This window comes from Bubalus kerabau, chromosome 3, assembly GCF_029407905.1.
Source record: "Bubalus kerabau isolate K-KA32 ecotype Philippines breed swamp buffalo chromosome 3, PCC_UOA_SB_1v2, whole genome shotgun sequence".
In the NCBI taxonomy this organism is placed as follows: Eukaryota; Metazoa; Chordata; class Mammalia; order Artiodactyla; family Bovidae; genus Bubalus; species Bubalus kerabau.
Window position 1 is genome coordinate 79350642 of NC_073626.1, and position 22342 is coordinate 79372983.

Sequence of the window (22342 nt, forward strand, 5' to 3'; positions counted from 1 at the left end):
CTATTCCACACTGCCTCCAGACATCCAGTAATTTCATATTTCATAAGTTAATAGCTGTCTGAAGCTTCAAGTTTTTTTTCAAATTCTGCCCCATTGGACTGTGCTGAACATTTCCACACCTCAGTTTCCTGTAAAAATGCTACTAATGATGATGATAACATCTATCTAACAGATTACTGTGAAGATTAAATGGAGCATTAGGGGGTAAAGCCCAAGATTTGGCATATAACGGGTACTCAATACATGCCAGTTCAATTATTCTCAGATAAAGATTAAATGAAAGCATCGGGATATTATATATTAAACTGCATTTTGGCTATCTGTCCCAGGTGGATCGTCATTTAACTACCAATGTACCTTAAAGGACAGTGAAATGCAGGCTGCATGGCTCCTGGAAAGAACTTGCTTATAGGACTCTGATACATCTGGATTGCCTATTGCTCCTTCCTCCTAGCTCTCTGACCAGGGTCAGGTAACCTTTCTGAGCTTTTGGTTTATACTTTCACCTACTTAACATAGCCAGTGTGAAGATTTGATAGGAGAATGCCAGTGAAATTGTGTTAAATGAATGCACTAAATATTTAAATTTCAAAAATGGCTTTAGATGTCCTCGATTATATCTGTAAATATCTGTGAAGTTGTTGCCAGGCACTAGGTCTGGTATCAACATCTTATACATTTGGAGAGTTAGAGAAATATTTTTGGAAAGAAAAACATCTCTTTTCTAAGAGATGTCTGTTCCGTGTACAAGTGAGGCAGATCTTAGACAGTATGACATAACCAGGAAGTCTGACAGTTTGGTACAGAGAGCCTAGAACACAGAATAAATTGACTTAGATTCTTTCCTCTACTCTGTCACTGCCTCCCTGTGTGACCCCAGGGCAAGTCCCTGGATCTCTGCTCTGTCATCTGTGAAAAGAGTAGATTGGCCTAGAGATTTTCTAAGTCTTAATAACTGTCCCAAAATAGAACCTTTGCACGTACAGGGCAGTGACATGTCATTTTTATGTCCTGAAGTCTAGCAAGTGACATTCAACTATCCAGTGATGTCAAGGAAGGTTAATTTGTAGAAATATTTTCTTGGCAAATCAAACCTCTTTTGTTGTTTTATTTTGTTCCCTTCCTTTTGTTTTGAACTGTATGTGGCTCAGTAAATCTACAAGAGTGTGTGAATGAAGACAACATTCTGAGTGACTCAAAAGACTAGCATTCTTTGCTGGCTGGTTTGGAGAACAGTAAACAGTAGAGGTTTACGTAAGTGGGAAACATTATGCAACTAAATAAATAAGCACAGGCTCTCCCCAGGTTGTCACTGGTTCATGTAATGTCATGTGTAAATGCACAAAATCCTTCTCTACCTTAACATAAGTTTATTACAATGAAAGCCTGATTTGACTGGGCACCTCAATAAAAATAGCCAAACTGGTGTTTACGCATAGCTGGGTCAGTCTTTCAACCAATTAGCCTGATCAATAACTAGTCTGACTTTATTGAGAGGTCCTCAATGGATCAAATGATTTAAACCACTGGGTCTTATTAGACACAGTACTGTGAACAAGTCATGGATACAAATAAGAAAATATTTAAGAGGAAATATCTCAACATCCCTTTAAAATTTCTACTTCACACAAGGAAACCCTCCTGCACTGTTGGTGGGAATGTAAACTGATACAACCACTATGGAGAGCAGTCAGGAGGTTCCTTATAAAACTAAAAATATAGTTACCATATGACCCTGCAATCCCACTCCTGGGCATATATCCAGAGAAAAACATGATCTGAAAGGATACATGCACCCCAGTATTCATTGCAGCTCTATTTACAATAGCCAGGACATGGAAGCAACCTAAATGTCCACCAACAGAGGAATGGGTAAGGAAAATGTGGCACATATATACAATGGGATATTACTCAGCCATTAAAAATAATGAAATAATGCTATTTGCAGCAACATGGATGGACGTAGAGAGTGTCATACTGAGTGAAGTAAGTCAGACAGGGAAGGAAAAATATGACATGACATCACTTATATGGAATCTAAAAAGAAATGATACAAATAAACTTACTTACAAAACATAAAGAGACTCCCAGACTTAGAAAACCAACTTATTGTTGCTTGGGGGAAGGAATAGTTAGGGAGTCTGGAAATGTCATGTACATATTGCTGTATTAAAAATGGATAACCAACAAGGACCTATTGTATAGCACATGAAACTCTACTCAATGTTATGTGCCAGGCTGGATGGAAGGGAGTTTTGGGGGAAAATGGATACATTTATATGCACGGCTGAGTCCCTTTGCTGTTCACCTGAAACTACCACAACATTGTTAATCGGCTATACCTCAATACAAAATAAAACATTTAAAGTCTGAAAAAAAAGCTTCTACTTCACACAAATTTGACTTAGGATGAAGACTATCATAATTCAATAATAGCTACATAGAAAAGGGGCACCATATGTAATTAAAAAAGAAATCCCCCAAAATTTACTTTAGGAAATTGTCTCTGAACTTTGAAAGAGATTATATATCTATATCTATATCTATATATATACACACACACATATATACATATGTATATATATATATACACACATATATACATATATATACACACACATATATATACATATATATATACACACATATATATACATACACACATATGTGTATATGTATATATATGATATAATAGTTTCTTTCTCTTGAAGGTTATGTTACTTGTTATCAGGGAACTGGCATTAAATAACTTATGAAATCCCACAAAGCAACATTAACAGTATGAAAAACCAACACTCACAGCCCTGAACAAACCACTTTTCAATGACTGCTTTAATGTCTAGGGCAGTCTAGTTATTACAATGATTTTTCACTTTTGAACCTCACCTATTTCATTAATAAAAAATTAAATCTCTCCCATTTTCAGTCTAAATCTCAATTCTACTCCTTCTCTTCAGTCTCTGATTGCTTCCATCCTAAAAATCTGGATAATCCTACAACCTTCTTGAATTAACTTTCTATCCTTTTCCTTCTTTTTCCTACTAAGCTTCTGGAGAAGTGGTCAGCTGCCACAGGAAACTAAAGTGACTGTCCCAGACATCCAGTTAATAAATTACAGAGCAGTTCCAGACCTTAACCTGTTTCTTCTGCATGGGGTCATCTTTAATTTATCCCTCCCTATCCCTTCCTTCCCTATCCCCTACCACTCAACACATAAATGACATTTTTGCAGGAGGTATTGGTTTCATACCCTTTCTACTCTCCTTCCATACTCTCACTCAGGTGCATGCTCGTGTGCTAAGTCGCTTCAGTTGTGTCTGACTCTGTGCAACCCTATAGACTGTAGCATCCAGGCTCCTCTGTCCATGGGATTCTCCAGGCAAGAATACTAGAGTGGGGTGCTATGCCCTTCTCCAAGGGATCTTCCCGATCCAGGGATCCAATGCATGTTTCTTACATCTCCTGCATTGACAGGCGGGTTCTTTACCACTAACACAGCCTAGGCCTTTGCTGCCTTTTGCTGAACTAACACGTAAGACTTGCAGCTGATCTTGCTGCTCACTTCTCCCCTTTACACTACTGCCAACAAGCCTTTGCCAAATCCCAGCTCTGTTTATGGCATTTCTCTGAACAAAGTCTCCAGTGGTTTCTTTTTGCCAGTAGAGTACAGACTCCCTAGCACAACATCCAAAGTTCTCTATAATCAACGTCTCTAGTTTTACCTATTACATATGTTCTATGCACTAATCAAACCAGAAAAGAACCTGAATTTTCCTGCTGCTTCACTATTCAAGATTCAGGATGAATACTGATACCTTCATGAAACATTCCTTTAGGTTCTGTCCTCTAATATTACTACTCTGCCATTTCCTAGTAAATATTTATCCATGTGTCACATTTTCCTTTCTATATTGTAAGCTCCTAGATCAGCTCAATGATAGTGTCTTGAAACAGTAATATCTGGAGGTTAGTCATGAGGTATAGAACAATCATTTATGTTTAATAATAGTTCAAATTTATTGAACTGTACACTTTAAAAGGGTGAATTATATGGTATGTGAAACTTATCTCAATAAAGCTGTCATAAAAATGGAAGTTCAAATACTAATATTTGTAAATAATTTAAAATCATTTACATAATTTTAAGCAGAGCACTGGATTTCCCTATTGCTCAGATAGTAAAGAATCTGCCTGCAATGCAGGAGACCTGGATTCGATGCCTGGGTCAGGAAGATCCCCTGGAGAAGGGAATGACAACCCAGTCCAGTATTCCAGCCTGGAGAATTCCATGGACAGAGGAGCCTGGTGGGCTATGGTCCATGGGGTTGCAAAGTGTCAGACACTCTTGAGTGACTAGCACTTAAGTAGGAAAAGTTACAACAAAACAAATAAAGCATTCACACATTTGTTCTATTTCTTGAGATCTCATTTGAAGTGAAGTGAAGTGAAGTGAAAGTCTCTCAGTCGTGTCCAACTCTCTTCGACCCCATGGACTCATCCATGGAATTCTCCAGGCCAGAATACTGGAGTGGGTAGCCTTTTTCTTCTCCAGGGGATCTTCCCAACCCAGGGATCTAACCCAGGTCTCCTGCATTGCAGGTGGATTCTTTACCAGCTGAGCCACAAGGGAAGCCCGAGATCTCATTTAAATGGCAGTAAAGAAGAACTGAAAAGAATAAATGCAAATTTGTCATGGGAATAAACTCAAAGATGGAATTGTCAAGGGGAATGATTTTAACATATTTCTGGAAGATGAAAAGTGGAAAAAGAAAGTATCTGCTTCCAGTAATTAAGAACTAGGTAATTCAAACTGCCTTTCTTTGAGGTCAAATAGTAAATTAAGAAAAAAATTTAAAAATACCTAACTAAAGGCATTGGAAAGCTAGCAAGAGAGTAAAGAAATACTGAACCAAGGTCTAGGAGAAGACAGAAATTCTAAGAGGATAGCTCAGCACTGGGGGTAACTTTTCTTCTGGGAGACACTTGCCAATTCCAGAATAGACAACTAAGAAGAAGAAGCTGTTAGGTTGAGCAGTGTGGGGCCAATGGGACAAAAGTTGGACTCTTAAACATATAACATCCAACACATGCACACATACTCTGACTTGGATTGCAAAGAGCTCCCCTGTGGCAGATAGGGAACCAGATGCAGCTGCTCTCACAGGGACTGCAGGTCCATTTCCAACCGTCCCAGACTCTGAAGTTGGATTAAAGTTGTCCTGATTTATTCATGCCCCAGAAAATATTACTGCCTTATGGAGGAAGAGAATACTATTGTGAGCCTCCAATTACCTTTACAAACAACTTTGTACATATAATTTCCATCATGAAATAAATAATAACTAAGACAGTAAGAAAACATGAATGAGAACCATATCTAGTAAAACTGTTGGAAACCAAAGAGAGGGGAAACCATAAAAGCAGCCATGGAAAAAGACAGATTACCTTCAAAAGAACAATTTGGCTAAAGCTGACCTCTCAACAGATACAATGAGAACCAGAAGTTAAAGTGTTGTCTTTAAAGTTCTAAGAGAGAGAAAAAAAATAAAGTTCTAAGAGAAAATAACTGCCAATATAGAATTATACACTCATCAAAAATATCCTTCAAGAACTAAGGTCAAATAACAATATTTTCAGTTGAACAAAACCTTATAGCAGCAGACTCACACTAAAGGAAACTCTAGGCAGAAGGAATCAGATTCTAGAACAGAGATGTGGGAAAAAATGAACAGACATGAAAACAATAATAATGTCTTGTGGGATATAAAATACGTGTTAAATTAAGATACCCCATAACAGTGGGAATATAGTCAAGGAATATGATCGATAGATAGATAGATACTGTGAATAGTGTTTTAAGGTCCTTGGATTCTTGCATTATCTAAGAAGAGGGTATAAGTAGCATAAGTAATATTAGATTTTGATAAGTCAAGGGTACATACTGTAATTTCTTGGGTAACTATAAGAGAACGATAAAAGTGTGTGTGTATATGCCTAATAACATAGCCTCAGAATGTATAAAGAAAAAAATTGACAAAAATAAAAAGGAATAGGCAAATTCACAATCACAGAGGGAGATTGTAACATATTTCTCTTAACAACTAACAACTAACAGAAGCAGTCAAAAAATCAGTAAGAGTGGGAAGATGACAACTTCAAATTTGAACTACTGTGTATAAATTAAAGGCTGTAGAACACACCTAATTTTAAAGTATATATGGACTATTTATAAAAGTTTTATTCAAAAAATCATATGCTAAGCCATGGGCAGGAGGAGAAGGGGATGACAGAGGATGATGGTTGGATGGCATCACCAACTCAATGGACATGGGTTTGGGTAGACTCTGGGAGCTGGTGATAGATAGGGAGGCCTGGCGTGCTGTGGTTCGTGGGGTCACAAAGAGTTGGACACGACTGAGCGACTGAACTGAAAGTCTCAACAAATCATAGTAAATTAATTCTTTGGCCATAACACAATTAAGCTAGGTTCAACAACAAAAAGAAGAGAAAATGCCTGGATGTTTAGAAATTAATAAATTAAATTCCAAAAATCTTATTTAAAAAAGATCATAAAAGGAATGAAAATGTTTTGAGCCCAATAAAAAAATGGGCTTCCTTGGTAGTTTAGCTGGTAAAGAATCTGCCTGCAATGCAGGAGACTCCGGTTCAATTCCTGGGACGGTAAAGAATCCAGTGCAATGTGGGAAACCTGGGTTTGATTCCTGGGTTGAATCCCTGGGTTGGGAAGATCCCAGAAAGGAATGGCTATCCACTCCAGTATTCTTGTCTGGACAATTCCATGGAGAGAGGAGCCTGGGAGGCTATAGTCCATGAGGTCGTAAAGAGCTGGACATGACTGAACAACTTTCACTTTCAATAATAAAAAATACTTGTATGTTGCTGCTAATTTTATACTTAGAGGGAAGTGATAGCTTAAATGAATATATTAGAAAGGAAGTCATAAAATTCTAAAAAGTTAGGAAAAATAACAGCAAATTATATCAAAGAAAAGATATAATAACTATAGCAGGAAAAGTTTGTAAAATAGAAATCAAATAGATACTAAAAAGGATGAACAAAATCAAAAGTTGTGTTCCTTAAAAGACTAATAAAATTGACAAACCTGAAAAGACTAGTCAAGGAAAAAGAGAGAGAACACAAATTATCACAAATGAAAAAGTGGACCTTTACTGTAGATTCTACAATATAAAAAATATCTTAAGATAGTTTTTGAACAATTCTAAACAAATCTGAAAAATGTAGAAGAAATGGACAAATTCCTTGAAAAAGAAAACCTACCAAAACTGACAGAGAAAGAAATAGAAAATATGAATAGTCATTTAATAAAGAAATTTATTCCATAATTAAAATTTTACCTTATAAAAAATTGTAGGCACAAACAGCTCCCTTAGTAAATTAAAAAAAATTTTAAGAAGGGATTATTGTCATGCATATACCAACTATTCCAAAGAAAGACAGATTGGATATTATGAGAATTAAAATTTTACATGCCAATTTTATCATAAGCAGAGCTATAAACATTTTTTTAAAAATGAACAAATCAAATGCAGCAATATGTAAAAGGATAATACAACATGATAGAGTTGTATATAAGAATGCAGATTTATTCACATTAGAAAATCAGCATAACTCACTATTTATCAAAATAGAGGAGAAAATTCATAGGTAATTTAAATATACACAAAAACCAAGTATTTAATAAAATCAAACATCTACTTATAAAGAAAAAACTCTCCTACATATAGAAGAGATAGCAATCATTTGGTAAAATACTGAAAGTTTTCCCTTTGAGATTGGGAAAAAAAATGAGTCTTACTGTTAACCCTCCTAATCACTATTGTATTGGAAATCTTAGCCAGGTCAGTATGGCAGATTGATTATAAACATGATTCCATTTTCTATCTCTCTATGTACCTATGCCTTTTGTGACATATCTGACTTTGCAGCATATCTCGCATCAAGAGATAGATTCTATTAATCCACCTCAAATCTGGGCTAGCCTTGTATTTTGCTTTGGTTTAAAGAATGTGGTGGAATTGACAATGTGCCAGTCCTTAAGAGGCATCTCTCTCTTTTGGAGACAGACACTGCCACTGGGGATAACAGCAAATTGAAGGATGAGACCACAGTGAATAGAACTAAGTTAGCCCAGCTGTCCCTGCTGTGGCTCTAGATATGTAAGGAACCCAGCCAACATCAGTAAAGCTGCTTAGCTGACCTGTAGCTAATTTCAGATGCACAAGTGGGCCCTGGCAGGAACAGCTCAAATAACAGAAACATTCAGCTAACCCATAGAGTTGTGAGAAATACGTGGTTGATTTGGGGGTTTACGGGGCAGCAACAACTAACTGAAACAGGCAGTGAGTCAAGAAAAAACAAAGTATAAATATTGAAAAGGAAGAAAAAGTCTATAATTATTTGCAGAGGGTCTAACTGTATATGTAGAAAATCCAAAAATATCCATAGACTTGTGAGAAATACATGGTTGATTTGGGTGGTTTACAGTGCAGCAATAACTAATTGAAACAGGCAGTGAGTCAAGAAAAAACAAAGTACAAATATTGAAAAGGAAGAAAAAATCTATAGTATTTTCAGAGTATCTAACTTTATATGTAGAAAATCCAAAAATATCTACAGATACCTTATTGGAATTAATGAGTAAATTTAGCCACGTTGATAGATCTCAAGTGCAAAATATCAATTGCATTTCCATATAAGGACAATGTCTTAGTCTGTTCAGTCTGCTATGGCAGAATACCATAGACTGGGTAGCTTAAACAACAGAAATTTCTCTCTCACAGTTCTGGAGGCTAGGAAGTCCAAGATTAGGGTGCTGACAGATTTAGTGTCTGGTGAGAGCCTGCTTCCGGATTCATAGGCAGCTACCTTTTCACTATATCCTTACATGCAGAAGAGGCAAGGAAGCTCTCTGGGATATGATTTATAAGGGCATTAATTCCATTTATGAGGGCTCTGTTCTCATGAAAGTGAAAGTGAAGGTCGCTCAGCCATGTCCAACTCTTTGACCCCATGGACTATACAGTCCAGGGAATTCTCCAGGCCAGAATACTGGAGTGGATAGCCTATCCCTTCTCCAGAGGATTTTCCTGACCCAGGAATCAAACTGGGGTCTCCTGCTTTGCAGGCGGATTCTTTACCAGCTGAGCTACCAGGGAAGCCATGACCTAATCACTTCTTAAAGGTCACGCGATCAAATAAATTGGGGATTAAGGTTTCAGCATACAAATTTTGTGGGGACATAAACATTTGGTCCATAGCAATCAACAAATAGAAATTTTTAAATAAAAATTACATATGGTACAAATTACATATGGTACATAGGAATACAACTGACAAAATATGTATAAGATTTCTCACATAAAACTCTTTTAAACCATTATTGAGAGAAGAAATAAGTAAGTAGAAGGATAGATCATGTTCATGGATTGAAAAATCCAATATTGTATACATGATAATTCCTTCTAAACTGACTTATAGACTCAAGATAATTCCAAAGAAATCCCAACAGGTTTTATTTCCTCTAGAAATTGACTAATTTTACAATATACAAAGGGACCAAACTAATCACAGGTGTTTTGGAGAAGAAAAACAATGTTGGAAGATTTGCTCTGCTATATACTAAGACCTATTATCAAAGTATGGCATTTAAGGTAAGGATAACAGATAGATCAATGGAACAGAATAGAGTATCTAGAAACCGGCTCATGAACACTTGGTTTATGTAAATAGTAGTAATTTAGAACAGCAGGAAAAGGATAGCCTTTTCCTTAAATGGGGCTGAGACAACTATCTATTACAGAAAACCTGAAAATTGACCCTTACTTTTCACCATTCACAAAGTCAATTCTGTGTGGCTTGAAGATCTAAATGTGAGAGGCAAAGCAATTAATGCTTCCTGAAGATACTAAAGGCAAATATCTTTATGACCTTGTTAAGTAAAAGATTCTTAACAGGCTATAAAAGAGCACTAATCAAAAAGGAAAAGATTGATATGTTGTACTATGTTAAAGTGACAAACTTTTTTTCAATCAAAAGGCTTTTTAAGAAGAAGAAAGGGCAAGCCACCTAATTGAGGAATTATTTGCAACACATATAACTAACAATGTATAATACATTCTTCAAATTAAAGGAAAAATAGTCAATCAATAAAAAACAGACACGTAGCAAAAGGAGGTATCTAAAGTGGCCATTAAACACATATAAATATGATCAATATCGTTATTAGTCAGGGATGTGTGAGCTATAATCACAGTAAGACCCTACTATATACTTGTCAAAGTGCTTGTATGAAGAAGACTGATCACAGCAAGAGTTGGTGAGAATGCAGAACAATGGGAGCTTTCTTATACTACCAGCATGGCTAAATTGGTACATCACTTAGGAAAAAAGTTTGGCATCATCTCCTGAAGTGAGGGTCTGTGTACCTTAGGATCCTGTAATTCTAATCCTAGGTATATAGCCAATAGAAAGGCATGCAAATATAAATAAGAGACATATACAATAATGTTGTGGTAGCAATTTGCAAAACAGACCCAGATTGGAAACAATTCATATTTGTCTATCAAAAGTAGAATGGCTAAATAAATTATGGCATAATTATATCCTGGAATACTATACAGTCATGAAAACGAATGAACTACATTTACATCCCATAACACAGGTGAACTTCACAAATATAACATTGAATAAAAAGAATAAGGCCCTCTCAAATTACATACTACATGATTCCATTTATATACAGTTTCTCAAATCTATCTATAAAAGATAGAACCTAACTGTAGTGTTTAGGGATACATGTAAATGGTAAAACTATGACGAAGATCAAGGAAGTATTTACCATAATGTCATGAGAGTGCTTCTCTTTGGGGAGGTAGGTGGGGGTAGTGGTGATTGGGGAGGAGGCTTCTAGGGTGGCTGACAGTGTTCTGTTCTTGACTGTAGGAGTGGGTACATACATACTCGCTTTCTGATAACTTATTGAGCTAAGCCTTCTGATTTGTGCCTATTTCTGTATATGTACTATATTTAAAAATTAAGTTTAGAAAGGAGATGGAGGCATATCTGCAGATGAACCAAAATGGAGGAAGAAACAGTAGCTCAGAACATGAACACCAATGGTTTCCATGAAGTTTTAAAACTACTGTTCTACTATTCTTGGAATTATTTCTATTTTGTCCAAGGATCATTATTCTATCTGTTTTGATATTATCCTTCAGTCTTCTGGTTTTCTTCATGCCAGGCATTCTCACAGAGCTACTATCTGAAGTCAATGGCACAAAAAATAGGTATTTAATTATATAATTTAAAGTTTAAAAGGTAATCAACAACAATTTAAACACAAAATTGTAAGCACTGGAAGAAGAGAGGGGTGAAGAAATTGACATAAATGCACATCTTTCATAGAGGGGAGAGTGGATATTGTCTAAAATGACAAATCAACATCAAAGCAAATTATTCAGACACATGATGGAAACCATTAAAAGAATTAGAAATAATTTTTAAAAACGACTGCTTCTGGGAGAGGGACTAAGTTTGGGGCATTGAGAAGAAGAATGCTCTGGACTGTTTTGACTTTTGCTTTGTTTTTGCTATATGCACATTACCTTCATAAATCTAGTAAGACATCTATGAGATTCCAGTTTGCATCATTCTCATCTAAAGATTTAAGAATGCTCTTTGAGTTTGTGGCATTTTAACTAGTCAAAGAGTAACATCTGTAGTCTGTCTTCTCTATGCAATGACTGATAATGAGCATCATTTCTAAAGTACTGTCAGGAGCTATGATATTACCGAAGCAGTTATTCTGTTGTGACCAGGTATTTTAGAGCTTCTGAATTATGATTTTATAATTACTTCTATTTCCTTTTAAACTTTATTTATGGATATATTTTAATTAGAAACAAGCCTGTGTATACAATTGTACACAGACAAGTGGGAGATTACGATCATTTATATTCAACAGTTTGAACAGCTAACATTATCAAATCAAAAGTAGATGTATCAATGATGAAAGTGAAATTGCCCAAACTACTCATATTAATAATAATGTTAAAATCTATATATTCTATATACTATATTTTAAACAATAAAATAAAATGCATTTGTGTTTCTGCTCTATTTGCATACCTTATGAACATACATTTAGGGTGAAGATCTGGAAAAAAGATCAAGACTCATTTTTTAAACAGTAAAGTTTAACTATTGAATAATTGGCTCTATTTCTTTTTCTTGTAACATTACAATTTCTGAGATCTTTAAATGCCTCATTTCATCATTTATGTTTGTAAAATGCTTATTAGAACTCTCCCCTTTAAAACTTTGGTAACAATTATTTTTTCTATTTCCTCAAGTATATTTTTGTCAAAATTTAGGTACTCCCATGTGTACTATCTGCCAAATATGTTTAAAGTAGAAAGAATATAAAGAACATCTTTTCTAGAGAAAGGGTCTTGTTGGATTTTCATATCACACAGCAGTCTCACATATTGTTTTGCACAGAGTAGTTACTCAAAAGAGTTTGTTGCATTGGATCACACTGAGTCATATATGGTATAATATGATTAAATAGGACTAGTCCAAGCTTCAGTGAAAAATCAGAGCTTATGGTATAAGAAAAGTGATCAATCCTATATCACATATAATTGAAAGTAACTTCAGATATGTTTGTGTAACTAAGTCTCTCCACTCACTCAAGGTGGGCATGTCCTCCCTGTGCTGGGCACTGTGCTAGACTCTGTGGCCACAAAGATGGATGAGACAAGATACTTCCTCTGCAGCTACTCACGGCCTCATGGAGACAGTCAACCAGGGAATGGACAGCTACAAAATGATGTGACACGAACTCTGATGAGTCCAAATTTTCTTTCCAGTTCATTCCTTTCTTTTTACCGTCAAGGTGATGAAGGTGTCTTAGTAAGGTGGAATAAAGAAGCAAAGCTTTATCAGAATAATAACTAGCAGCAGAGGGGTTCATTTGCCTTAAAGGAAGAACCTGAAAGGTTCAGGCTTCTTCCCCTAAGCATGAAACATTATCCTGGCCTCAGAGACCTTGAGTGTATCCCTCTGGGATGGAGGCACTCAGCAATGGAGCCCCAACACTGTGGTGAGGCGGGAAGGATAGAAAAGACCAGCAAAAGGAAAGAGGATGCAGTGCAGAGGTGAGGAGGAAAGGGACTCCTGGCTTTTCACAGGGGCAGATTCTGCATGGAACGACGTGGTAGGAAAAATAAAGAAATATCATCAGTGTCCTCAGGTGAGACTGTTACTCTCGTAGATGTTGGGACATGAATTATAGGTATTGCTGTAGTGGAGGTGTGCTCATGTCCTACAGGGACTCAAGAGATAAGAAAAGGAGGGGTTGCCCAGCTCAGGCTACAGAGCAGATGTTACAGGGGGAGGGGAGAAGGTGATGGAGGTAGGAGAAAATGGTTTGGAATCTGAAAATTGTTCAGTAAGGCTCCAGCACAGACCACATCAAGATCAACCAAAGAAGTTGATCCCATTGCACCTTTCTTATTAAATGACAGTCAGTGAATTACCATGATTGTTCTTACCCTCAACAGACTTGGGAGGCAGGAAGTATAGCTCAGTGCTGAGCAAAAGATGCCCCTTTTGAAGATGAAGAAAAAAAGAAAGGGTGGACTGAGTTGTCTTCCTCAGGGATAGAGTCCACAGGTGACAGAGATTTGTAATATTCATCTTCTCCATCAAGCACTTTGATTTGGCTGCAACAAAGGAAAGAGTTTAAGCAGAAAAAGAAAACAAGTACAGCAGTCATCAATGGGGCAGCTAAAATTGTGAGTACCTGGAACAGGGCTGGGCCCTCACACTGGGTGGTGGGGCAGAGCTTAGTGTAGCTCAGGGCCTCCCAGCATGGAAACTGGGGTCTGATTCACAAAGCCTTTCACATCTGGGTCACACACTAATAACGGGCCCGATTTAGTGGTGTCTGGAAGTTATGATCATATTGCAGTTTGATTTTTGTGAATTAACTTGTCTGGTTCCCTCTAGATGAGAAAGTTCCCCTCCTGACCATCTTTAGCTCTCAAACTACTACCAATTACCTATCTCATTGTTATTCTCAATAGAGACGCTAACAGTCAAATCAGCCACAAACTCTGTAGTGTCCCTTGGCTAATCATTGGGAGAAAATTTCCTCTGTGTACCTTTAAGGCTCAGGAGTAGAGGAATGTGGAGGAAGGAGTATTTGCACAACTGGAGTGCTCTGATTGTGGGAGAGTTTTATACAGCCCAATACATGTCTTGAATTATAAAGACAGTATAATTCCCTGGGATAATTATGAGAAATAACATTTACCTTTTGGTGGCAATTTCAGTCTTTTCAGACAGAATAGATTCAAGTTTTGTATACTTGCTACTGTGAAAAGTAGTTTCCAATGTCAATAATAGTGATGATATCCCCACTGTGTATTTTTAGAAGCCTCTCCAGAAAGTTTTGCATTTTCTGAATATCACAAAGGACCCCGTCTGTTTACAGTTGCTTAGAACTAAGAAGACAGATATTTACCCAAGTTTTCTTGGCTTCCTCTTGCTCCCTTGATATTCTAGAGTTCCCTGTGGAGAGGGCCAAGAACACACAGTCAAAGCAAAGCAGCAAGTCGTTAATTTTTAATTCAAAGTGATTTTGTGTTGAATGCAAGCAGATGCTGATAATATCAGAAGTCACAGCATAATTTTTTTGATCAAAGGGCTCAAGTGAGCCTGATGAAGCATGCATCTTGCTCGTCTTTGATAAACCACATCAATTATTCACCGTGAAGGCAGACATCCTGACATGAAAGCAACAGATAAAGAGCCTAAGCACATGTTCAAGACGAGAGTATAAGAGAGTGGGGGTGGGGCTGGAGGGGCTGAAACAGGTATTAATAACAGAATTATTAACTGGAAACAAAGCCAGTGAAACAGCTTTATGGCCACTTTGAACTCACATTTAACTGGTTATAGTACATGGTGTCCTCAGGGCTACTCAACATTTTGGGCTCCTGACATCTTCGGCGAGGTGTTCGCTGCTTCTGTGCAAGACCATTTTCTGAATCTGCAACAGGATAGCAGAACTTTTCTGTCAACTATCTGAGGTTTTGGGAAAATTAAGTGTAAAATTGCTCATCACATAAATGCATTTAGCAGAAACCCTGTCCTATCTTAACAGGCAAGTTAGAGCTTTGCTAATATCAGGAGAAATATGCCACGCGCGCGCGCACACACACACACGGACTGCTAAGTGTAAACAAGGGCAGCTATCAGGGACTTTGCCTTCATCTTTCTTATCTGAGTCAGCAGTCAACAGTGACAGAAGGCAAATTGGTTTGTCCATGCTGGTGAAGTAGAGGTTGGTGGTCAGCCTTTGTAGAGTAGAGAATGCCCTCTTGGTGAGATAGTTAAGGCAATGAAGGCAATCTGGGGCAGTTTGTACCACGTCCTACAGTGAGAGTTCAAAGACATCTGGAGAACACATATTGCTGGGTAGATGAGAAACAAACCTTTTGGTGGGATACATTTTGGAGGCAAAGTGGCTTGAGCTAGTATTTTCTGAAATGCTTTGAACAATGCCACTGATCCATGCAGTCCCTGGAGGTAGTGTAAAGGAGAAGGGGAAAGGATGATTGCATGATTTCATGGAGCAGCCTCTCTGTCTTAGTCCTGATTTCAGAACCCTGGACCAAGAGTGCACTGGAGATTAAGAAGCCACGTGTACAACGAAGTCATGACTTATTTCCCTTCCAAGCAGGTGCTTTCTGTGAAACCTGCTATCCTTTTGCACTATATCTGAATCAGAATTCAGCAGTTCTAACTTCTTGCCAACACACACACAGACACAAACACACACACAAACACACACACACACACAGCTGCCATAAAATACTGCTCATGAGTATCATGGTCTGGAGAAGAGAGATCACTTTCCTCAACCAAGGATATGTATACCATAAACTAATTATTTATAAAAGAGCGATTTGTACTTGGAATCATAGTTTGATTTTATTAGAGATTCTTACTCTACAAGGAAATTCTAGGGGAATTTTCTAAGTGAAGAATGACTCAGCAAAGACCATTATGAAGAGCAAATTATCAGTTTCCTAAATATGAAGTTTTGCATTTTTTTGAACTGGAACATATCTATGTTTGAACATGACTATTAGAACCACACAGGGCTTTAGGAACTGTCTGTTCTAAATACCCATTTTTTTCACAAAAGGAAACTGAGGCCCATAAATGTGGAATGACTCACTCCAGTTTAAGTGGCAGAGTAGAGACCCAACCCTAGATCTCCTACCTCCTATTCTAGCAGTTAAAAAAACTATACCATATTGTCTTTCTTAATACAAAATTCTTTTAAAAAGTCAAAGGTCTGCATAAAAGTAAGCTCCATGAAAAAATATTAATTAGCACAGCAGAATGATGGTGCTTGCAGAGGATTCCAGTAGCCTGGACAGACATCCCCATCCACTTCTTCAGGAGCTGTGCAGAGAACAGGACTCCAGCCTCTTGTACTAGCAATAACCTCAGACTATAAGGAATCCAGAACTGAAATGGGTACTTTCTGATAGTTCCAACACACCTACCTCCATATGCTTTGCAAAGTCTATATTTTGTAATATGGTAGAACCTGAGGTTGTGAGGCTCTTTTACATTATACTTTCAGATTTATAGATTAATGAACAGAAGTGTTTAGAGTTAAGGTTGCTTGTTTTAAGCATGTACTGAAGATCTGACATCTATTCTCTTTTAGACTTTCTACTATTACAGGAATTCCAACCCTAGCACCTCAAAAGACTGATCTTAAATAGTTTTGGGATTCAGCTGAAGTTCAGCCCAGTTCAGTTGTTCTCTATGTAAAGATTACAATTGATCAGAAGCCTTTATTTATATTCTCCACTAGAAATGCTTAATACAAGATGTGGTTCTCAACTTTTGCTCCTGATGAACTTGCTGTACCATGGGTGGGTGTTCTTTTCCCGATTCTTAGAAAGAATCAGTTATTGCATTGAATTTTCTCTTTTTAAAATGTCCCATAAATTAAAACAAAATATTAGTATCTGATACCATACTAGAATCTAGCATAAGTTGGTGTCTGATTTAGCATCAGATTTTAATTTTTATTATTTTAACTTTAATACCTCCATATTTTATGATGTTTTTCAAAACACTGGAACAGGTATTTTGCTATTGGAACAAAATTGAGTATTAGCGATATATGATCAATCACAAGCAGCCACCTAAATTGAGAAACAAATTCAATTACTGCTGTTACAACAACTGGACAGCAGTGTGCAAAAATATCACTTAAATACAGAGATTACAAAACATATTCTATATGTGAGGTAGTTTGCTTGATAACGTGGGGAAGACAAAGAGAAATAAGACAAGGTCCTTGCCTTCAGTCTAGTAGAGGACACCGTGCCTAAGAGGTTAGTGACCTGCCTAAGGCCATAGCTATTGCTGCTGATCTCAAATTAGTTCTTTTTACTTTTCTCAATACAGTTCTTGATTCTCACAGGCCACAATAAATTCCAGATGTTATATAGTTAAACATTTTAAATAGCTCCATGAAAACTGTAGAAGGAAATGAAATAGACTACCTATCTTAACTGTGGAAGAAGATAATAGAGACAAGGATGGGTTCAATTATATTAAACTAAAATATTCTATATGATGAACATTAACAAAACCTTAAGATGAAAGAAAGCGCAACAGAAAGATTAAAAACAAATTAAAATATAGAGACACAATATTATACATAATGTGGAAAGGCTGAGGAAGGAGAAAGATGGTGGTGGTGGTTTAGTCGCTCAGTCATGTCTGGCTCTTGCGACCCCATAGATTGTAGTCCGCCAGGCTCCTCTGTCCATGGAATTCTCCAGGCAAGAATACTGGAGTGGGTTGCCATTTCTTTCTCCATGGGATCTTCCTGATCCAGGAATTGAACATGGGTTCCTGCATTGCAGGCAGATTCTGTACCAACTGAGCTAACAGATATATTTATATATGTTGAAATACAATTATGAAATGAGATACTGAAAAATATTCAGCCACCTTGACAAAGAGCTTCAGTTAAAACAATTACTACTGACTTTCTATTAGGATAAATTGAAAGGTCAAAAGACAATGTGGGAGTGGCCCTGGATACACAGATGAGTCTATAGGCTTCCCCTCTCCTGAAGTGACTTGACAATAGATAACAAAAGCTAAGCAACTTGTTTCAAGGACCATGTTCCAACAAAGAGAACAAAAACTGAAAGAGAACAAAAAGACCACTTGTATGAAGATGGATGTAACACTTTCTTCAACAGAAAAAAGCTAGAATCATAATAAATATTTAATAATTGGGGAGAAATTACTGCTGAGATATAAATATGATGTCATGTCATGAAAGCACCAATGAGGATAAAAATGGCTATGATACTGATATATGAAAATTCAAAATTAAGAAAAAGACACAAAACACAAAATAGCATATGGTACACTGATTAAATCTATGTATGTATGCACTTTGAGAAGTTTGTCAAGATTTTTTTCCTTAAAAATTAAAAAAAAATAATGGGGCATGTAGAACAAAAATTATTGTTTCTTTCAGTATATACAGAAATTACAGGTGAGAAAGACTAAGTCTGTAAGTGGCAGAGTGGATGCATGAATCCCTGTCTTTTAGCCTTTGAGCCAATCAATTTGCCCATAAGAGATACAAAGCAACAGGATTATCTGGCAATTTCCTAGTTCATTTGACTAGTTTATGTAGATAAACTGGGCAATTTGAGTTTGAAGACATACATTAGAATAGGAGTTATTTACTTTGGAGACAATGAAGTTCATATTCTATAAGTAGCCAACTTCTGCCTCACATAAATATTTGTAAGCCAAGCCAAACTTCAGTTTGTAATACTTCGGGTTTTGTTTGTGTCTGCATGCTCAGTCAGGTCCTGTGCTTTGTGGCCCCATGGACTTTAGCCAGCCTGGTGACTCTGTATAGAATTTTCCAGGCAAGAATACTGGAGTGGGTTGCCATGCCCTCCTCCAGGGGACGCCTCCCTGACCCAGAGATTGAACCTGTGTCTCTTGCATCTCCTGCATTGGCAGGTGGGTTCTTTACCACTAGCACCACCTGGGAAGCCCATACTCTGGGTGCCACCTATCTACTGTGCTTTTTAAAAGTATATTATATCATGAATACCAGTTTGCATTTAACATAGGTCTCTTTCCTTTTCAAGAATCTCTGTACATTTTTTCCCCCTGCACCTTTTTGATTTCATTTTTGAGATCTTGAACACACCCTTCTCTTCTGAGTTGTCACAGAACTCTATAATAAACTGGATATAAATCTGTCAGAAAATGCAAGAAATATGGAGGGAGTTTCAATAGCACCAGGAAATGCTAAGTCATGTCTGATTTAGGGAATACTCCTTATTATACATGAACCATGGACTTCCAGATGTTCAAGCTGGTTTTAGAAAAGGCAGAGGAACCAGAGATCAAATCGCCAACATCCTTTGGATCATTGAAAAAGCAAGAGAGTTCCAGAAAAACATCTACTTCTGCTTTATTGACTATGCCAAAGCCTTTGACTGTGTGAATCACCACAAACTGGAAAATTCTGAAAGAGATGGGAATACCAGATCACCTGACCTGACTCTTGAGAAATGTGTATGCAGGTCAAGAAGCAACAGTTAGAACTGGACATGGAACAACAGACTGGTTGCAAATAGGAAAAGGAGTACGTCAAGGCTGTATATTGTCACCCTGCTTATTTAACTTCTTTGCAGAGTACATCATGAGAAATGCTGGGCTGGATGAAGCACAAGCTGGAATCAAGATTGCCGGGAGAAATATCAATAACCTCAGATATGCAGATGACACCACCCTTATGGCAGAAAGCGAAGAAGAACTAAAGAGCCTCTTGATGAAAGTGAAAGAGGAGAGTGAAAAAGTTGGCTTCAAACTCAACATTCAGAAAACTAAGATCATGGCATCCGGTCCCATCTCTTCATGGCAAACAGATGGGGAAACAGTGGCAAACTTTATTTTTTGGGTCTCCAAAATCACGGCAGATGTTGACTGCAGCCATGAAACTAAAAGATGCTTGCTCCTTGGAGGAAAAGTTATGACCAACCTAGACAACATATTAAAAAGCAGAGACATTACTTTGCCGACAAAGGTCCATCTAGTCAAAGCTATGGTTTTCCAGTAGTCATGTATGGATGCAGAGAAGGCAATGGCAACCCACTCCAGTACTCTTGCCTGGAAAATCCCATGGACAGAGGAGCCTGGTAGGCTGCAGTCCATGGGGTCGTGAAGAGTCGGACATGACTGAGCAACTTCACTTTCACTTTTCACTTTCATGCACTGGAGAAGGAAATGGCAACGTACTCCAGTGTTCTTGCCTGGAGAATCCCAGGGACAGCGGAGCCTGGTGGGCTGCAGTCTATGGGTCGCACAGAGTTGGACATGACTGAATCAATTTGGCAGCAGCGGCAGCAGCATATATGCATGTGAGAGTTGGACTATAAAGAAAGCTGAGTGCAGAAGAATCGATGCTTTTGAACTGTGGTGCTGGAGAAGACTCTTGAGAGTCCCTTTGACTGCAAGATCTAACCAGTCCATCCTAAGGGAAATCAGTCCTGACTATTCACTGGAAGGAGTGATGTTGAAGCTGAAACTCCAATACTTTGGCCACCTGATGCAAAGAACTGACTCATTTGAAAAGACCCTGATGCTGGGAAAGATTGAAGGCAGGAGGGGAAGGGGGCAACAGGGGATGAGATGGTTGAATGGCATCACTGACTCAATGGACATGAGTTTGAGTAAACTCCGGGAGTTGGTGATCGAGAGGGAGGCCTGGAGTCCATGGGGTCATAGTCCATGCTGCAGTTCATGGGGTCACAAAGAGTTGGACACGACTGAGTGGCTGAACTGAACTGAACTCCTTATTCCTTAATTCCAAGTCATTACATGGCATGACTGCACAATTGTTCAAGCCTGTGGTGAGAAACAAATGGCTGAATTCAGTTGATGGCTTTGTTCTGTAACTTTAAATGACTTGCTTGGGAATTTAATATTTCAATTTTCTTTATTGAACATGCAGGTATATTCTAACTAGAGTGGCTAGATTAAATACAGGGTACCTGCTTACATTTGAATTTCAGGTAAGCAACTGATACCTTTTGAGTGTAAGTATCAGTTCAGTCGCTCAGTCGTGTCCGACTCTGTGCGACCCCATAGACGGCAGCCCACCAGGCTCCTCCGTCCCTGGGATTCTCCAGGCAAGAACACTGGAGTGGGTTGCCATTTCCTTCTCCAATGCATGAAAGTGAAAAGTGAAAGTGAAGTCGCTCAGTTGTAAACTCTTAGCGACCCCGTGGATTGCAGCCTACCAGGTTCCTCCGCCCATGGGACATTCCAGGCAAGAGTACTAGAGTAGGGTGCCATTGTGAGTGTAAGTATATCCTGTGCAATATTCAGGACATATACTAAAAAGTGATTGGTTATTTATCTGAAATTCAAATCTAGCCAGGTGTCCTATTTTCTCCTCTAAATCTGGCAACCCTAATTCAAACACAATTTTAAGTCACAAATGAGGCTTTTTGTTTTTTTCCTAGCATCTCAGAGATAAAGAAGGACTTCCTCTGTTCTATTTGACTTGCTGAGCTAGAGCTATTTTGGCCACAAATGCTCTTCCCAAACATTGACCCTAAGACTGTCTCCCTTTTCATCACCTAATCTGGATGTGCCAGTTCTGGTAAATTTCCTAGCATGGTTACAGCAAGGGAAAGACAACCACAGGGATGGCAGGATGGGTCATGCAGCCTGAATATTCTCTGACTTGGTGGGACAGTACAGATTCCAAGTCTTGAGGAGTTGGTAGGCAGGGAGCAGGGTTCCAGGGAAAGCCAGTCTTTTGCACCCTCCTTGAGGGCCTCAGCAGACATGGATACTTTCAGAGCAGTAGGACTGCTGATTTGATTGCCATTTTGTGGATGAGGCATTTACAGGCTTCTCGCCAAGTAAAACATCCTCTTGAAGCAAACAGAATTTGGATTTACAGATGGCAAATCCTATATGAGGTTATGAGATACATTCTATTTAGGGTCATTTTCTTCACACTAAAGCAGATGTTCAGCTTTTAAAAGTACCAGTGTCCATATATAATGCAGAGAGCCCAGCTTGGTGTTCTGTGGTGACCTAGAGGGGTGGGATGGGAGGAGGGGAGGGAGGCTCAAGAGGAAGGGGATATATGTATAATGATGGCTGATTTGAGTTGTTGTACAGCAGAAACCAACACAACATT

The 22342-nt window shown here is 38.0% G+C and overlaps 1 protein-coding gene and 1 long non-coding RNA gene across 5 annotated transcripts in view; one reads left to right on the forward strand and one right to left on the reverse strand.

The window, feature by feature from the left end:
* LOC129646321 (uncharacterized) overlaps positions 1 to 12874 on the forward strand; it is a 29224-nt gene extending 16350 nt beyond the window's left edge. For 2 of the 4 annotated variants that reach the window (XR_008711854.1, XR_008711856.1), the window contains exons 3-5: positions 330 to 472; positions 4600 to 4800; positions 12737 to 12870. This is a non-coding gene — a long non-coding RNA (uncharacterized LOC129646321). Of the gene's footprint in view, positions 1 to 329; positions 473 to 4599; positions 4801 to 12736 lie in introns of all 4 variants that reach the window. The other 2 variants (XR_008711855.1, XR_008711857.1) reach the window with 2 other exon arrangements.
* The window catches only part of MYO3B (myosin IIIB), a 559309-nt gene continuing 548281 nt past the window's right edge, over positions 11315 to 22342 (reverse strand). Inside the window, 4 exon segments of the mRNA XM_055572295.1 lie at positions 11315 to 12950; positions 13596 to 13766; positions 14570 to 14616; positions 14991 to 15097. Of these exon segments, the coding sequence (XP_055428270.1) occupies positions 13628 to 13766; positions 14570 to 14616; positions 14991 to 15097 (293 nt within the window). The 3' untranslated portion in view covers positions 11315 to 12950; positions 13596 to 13627.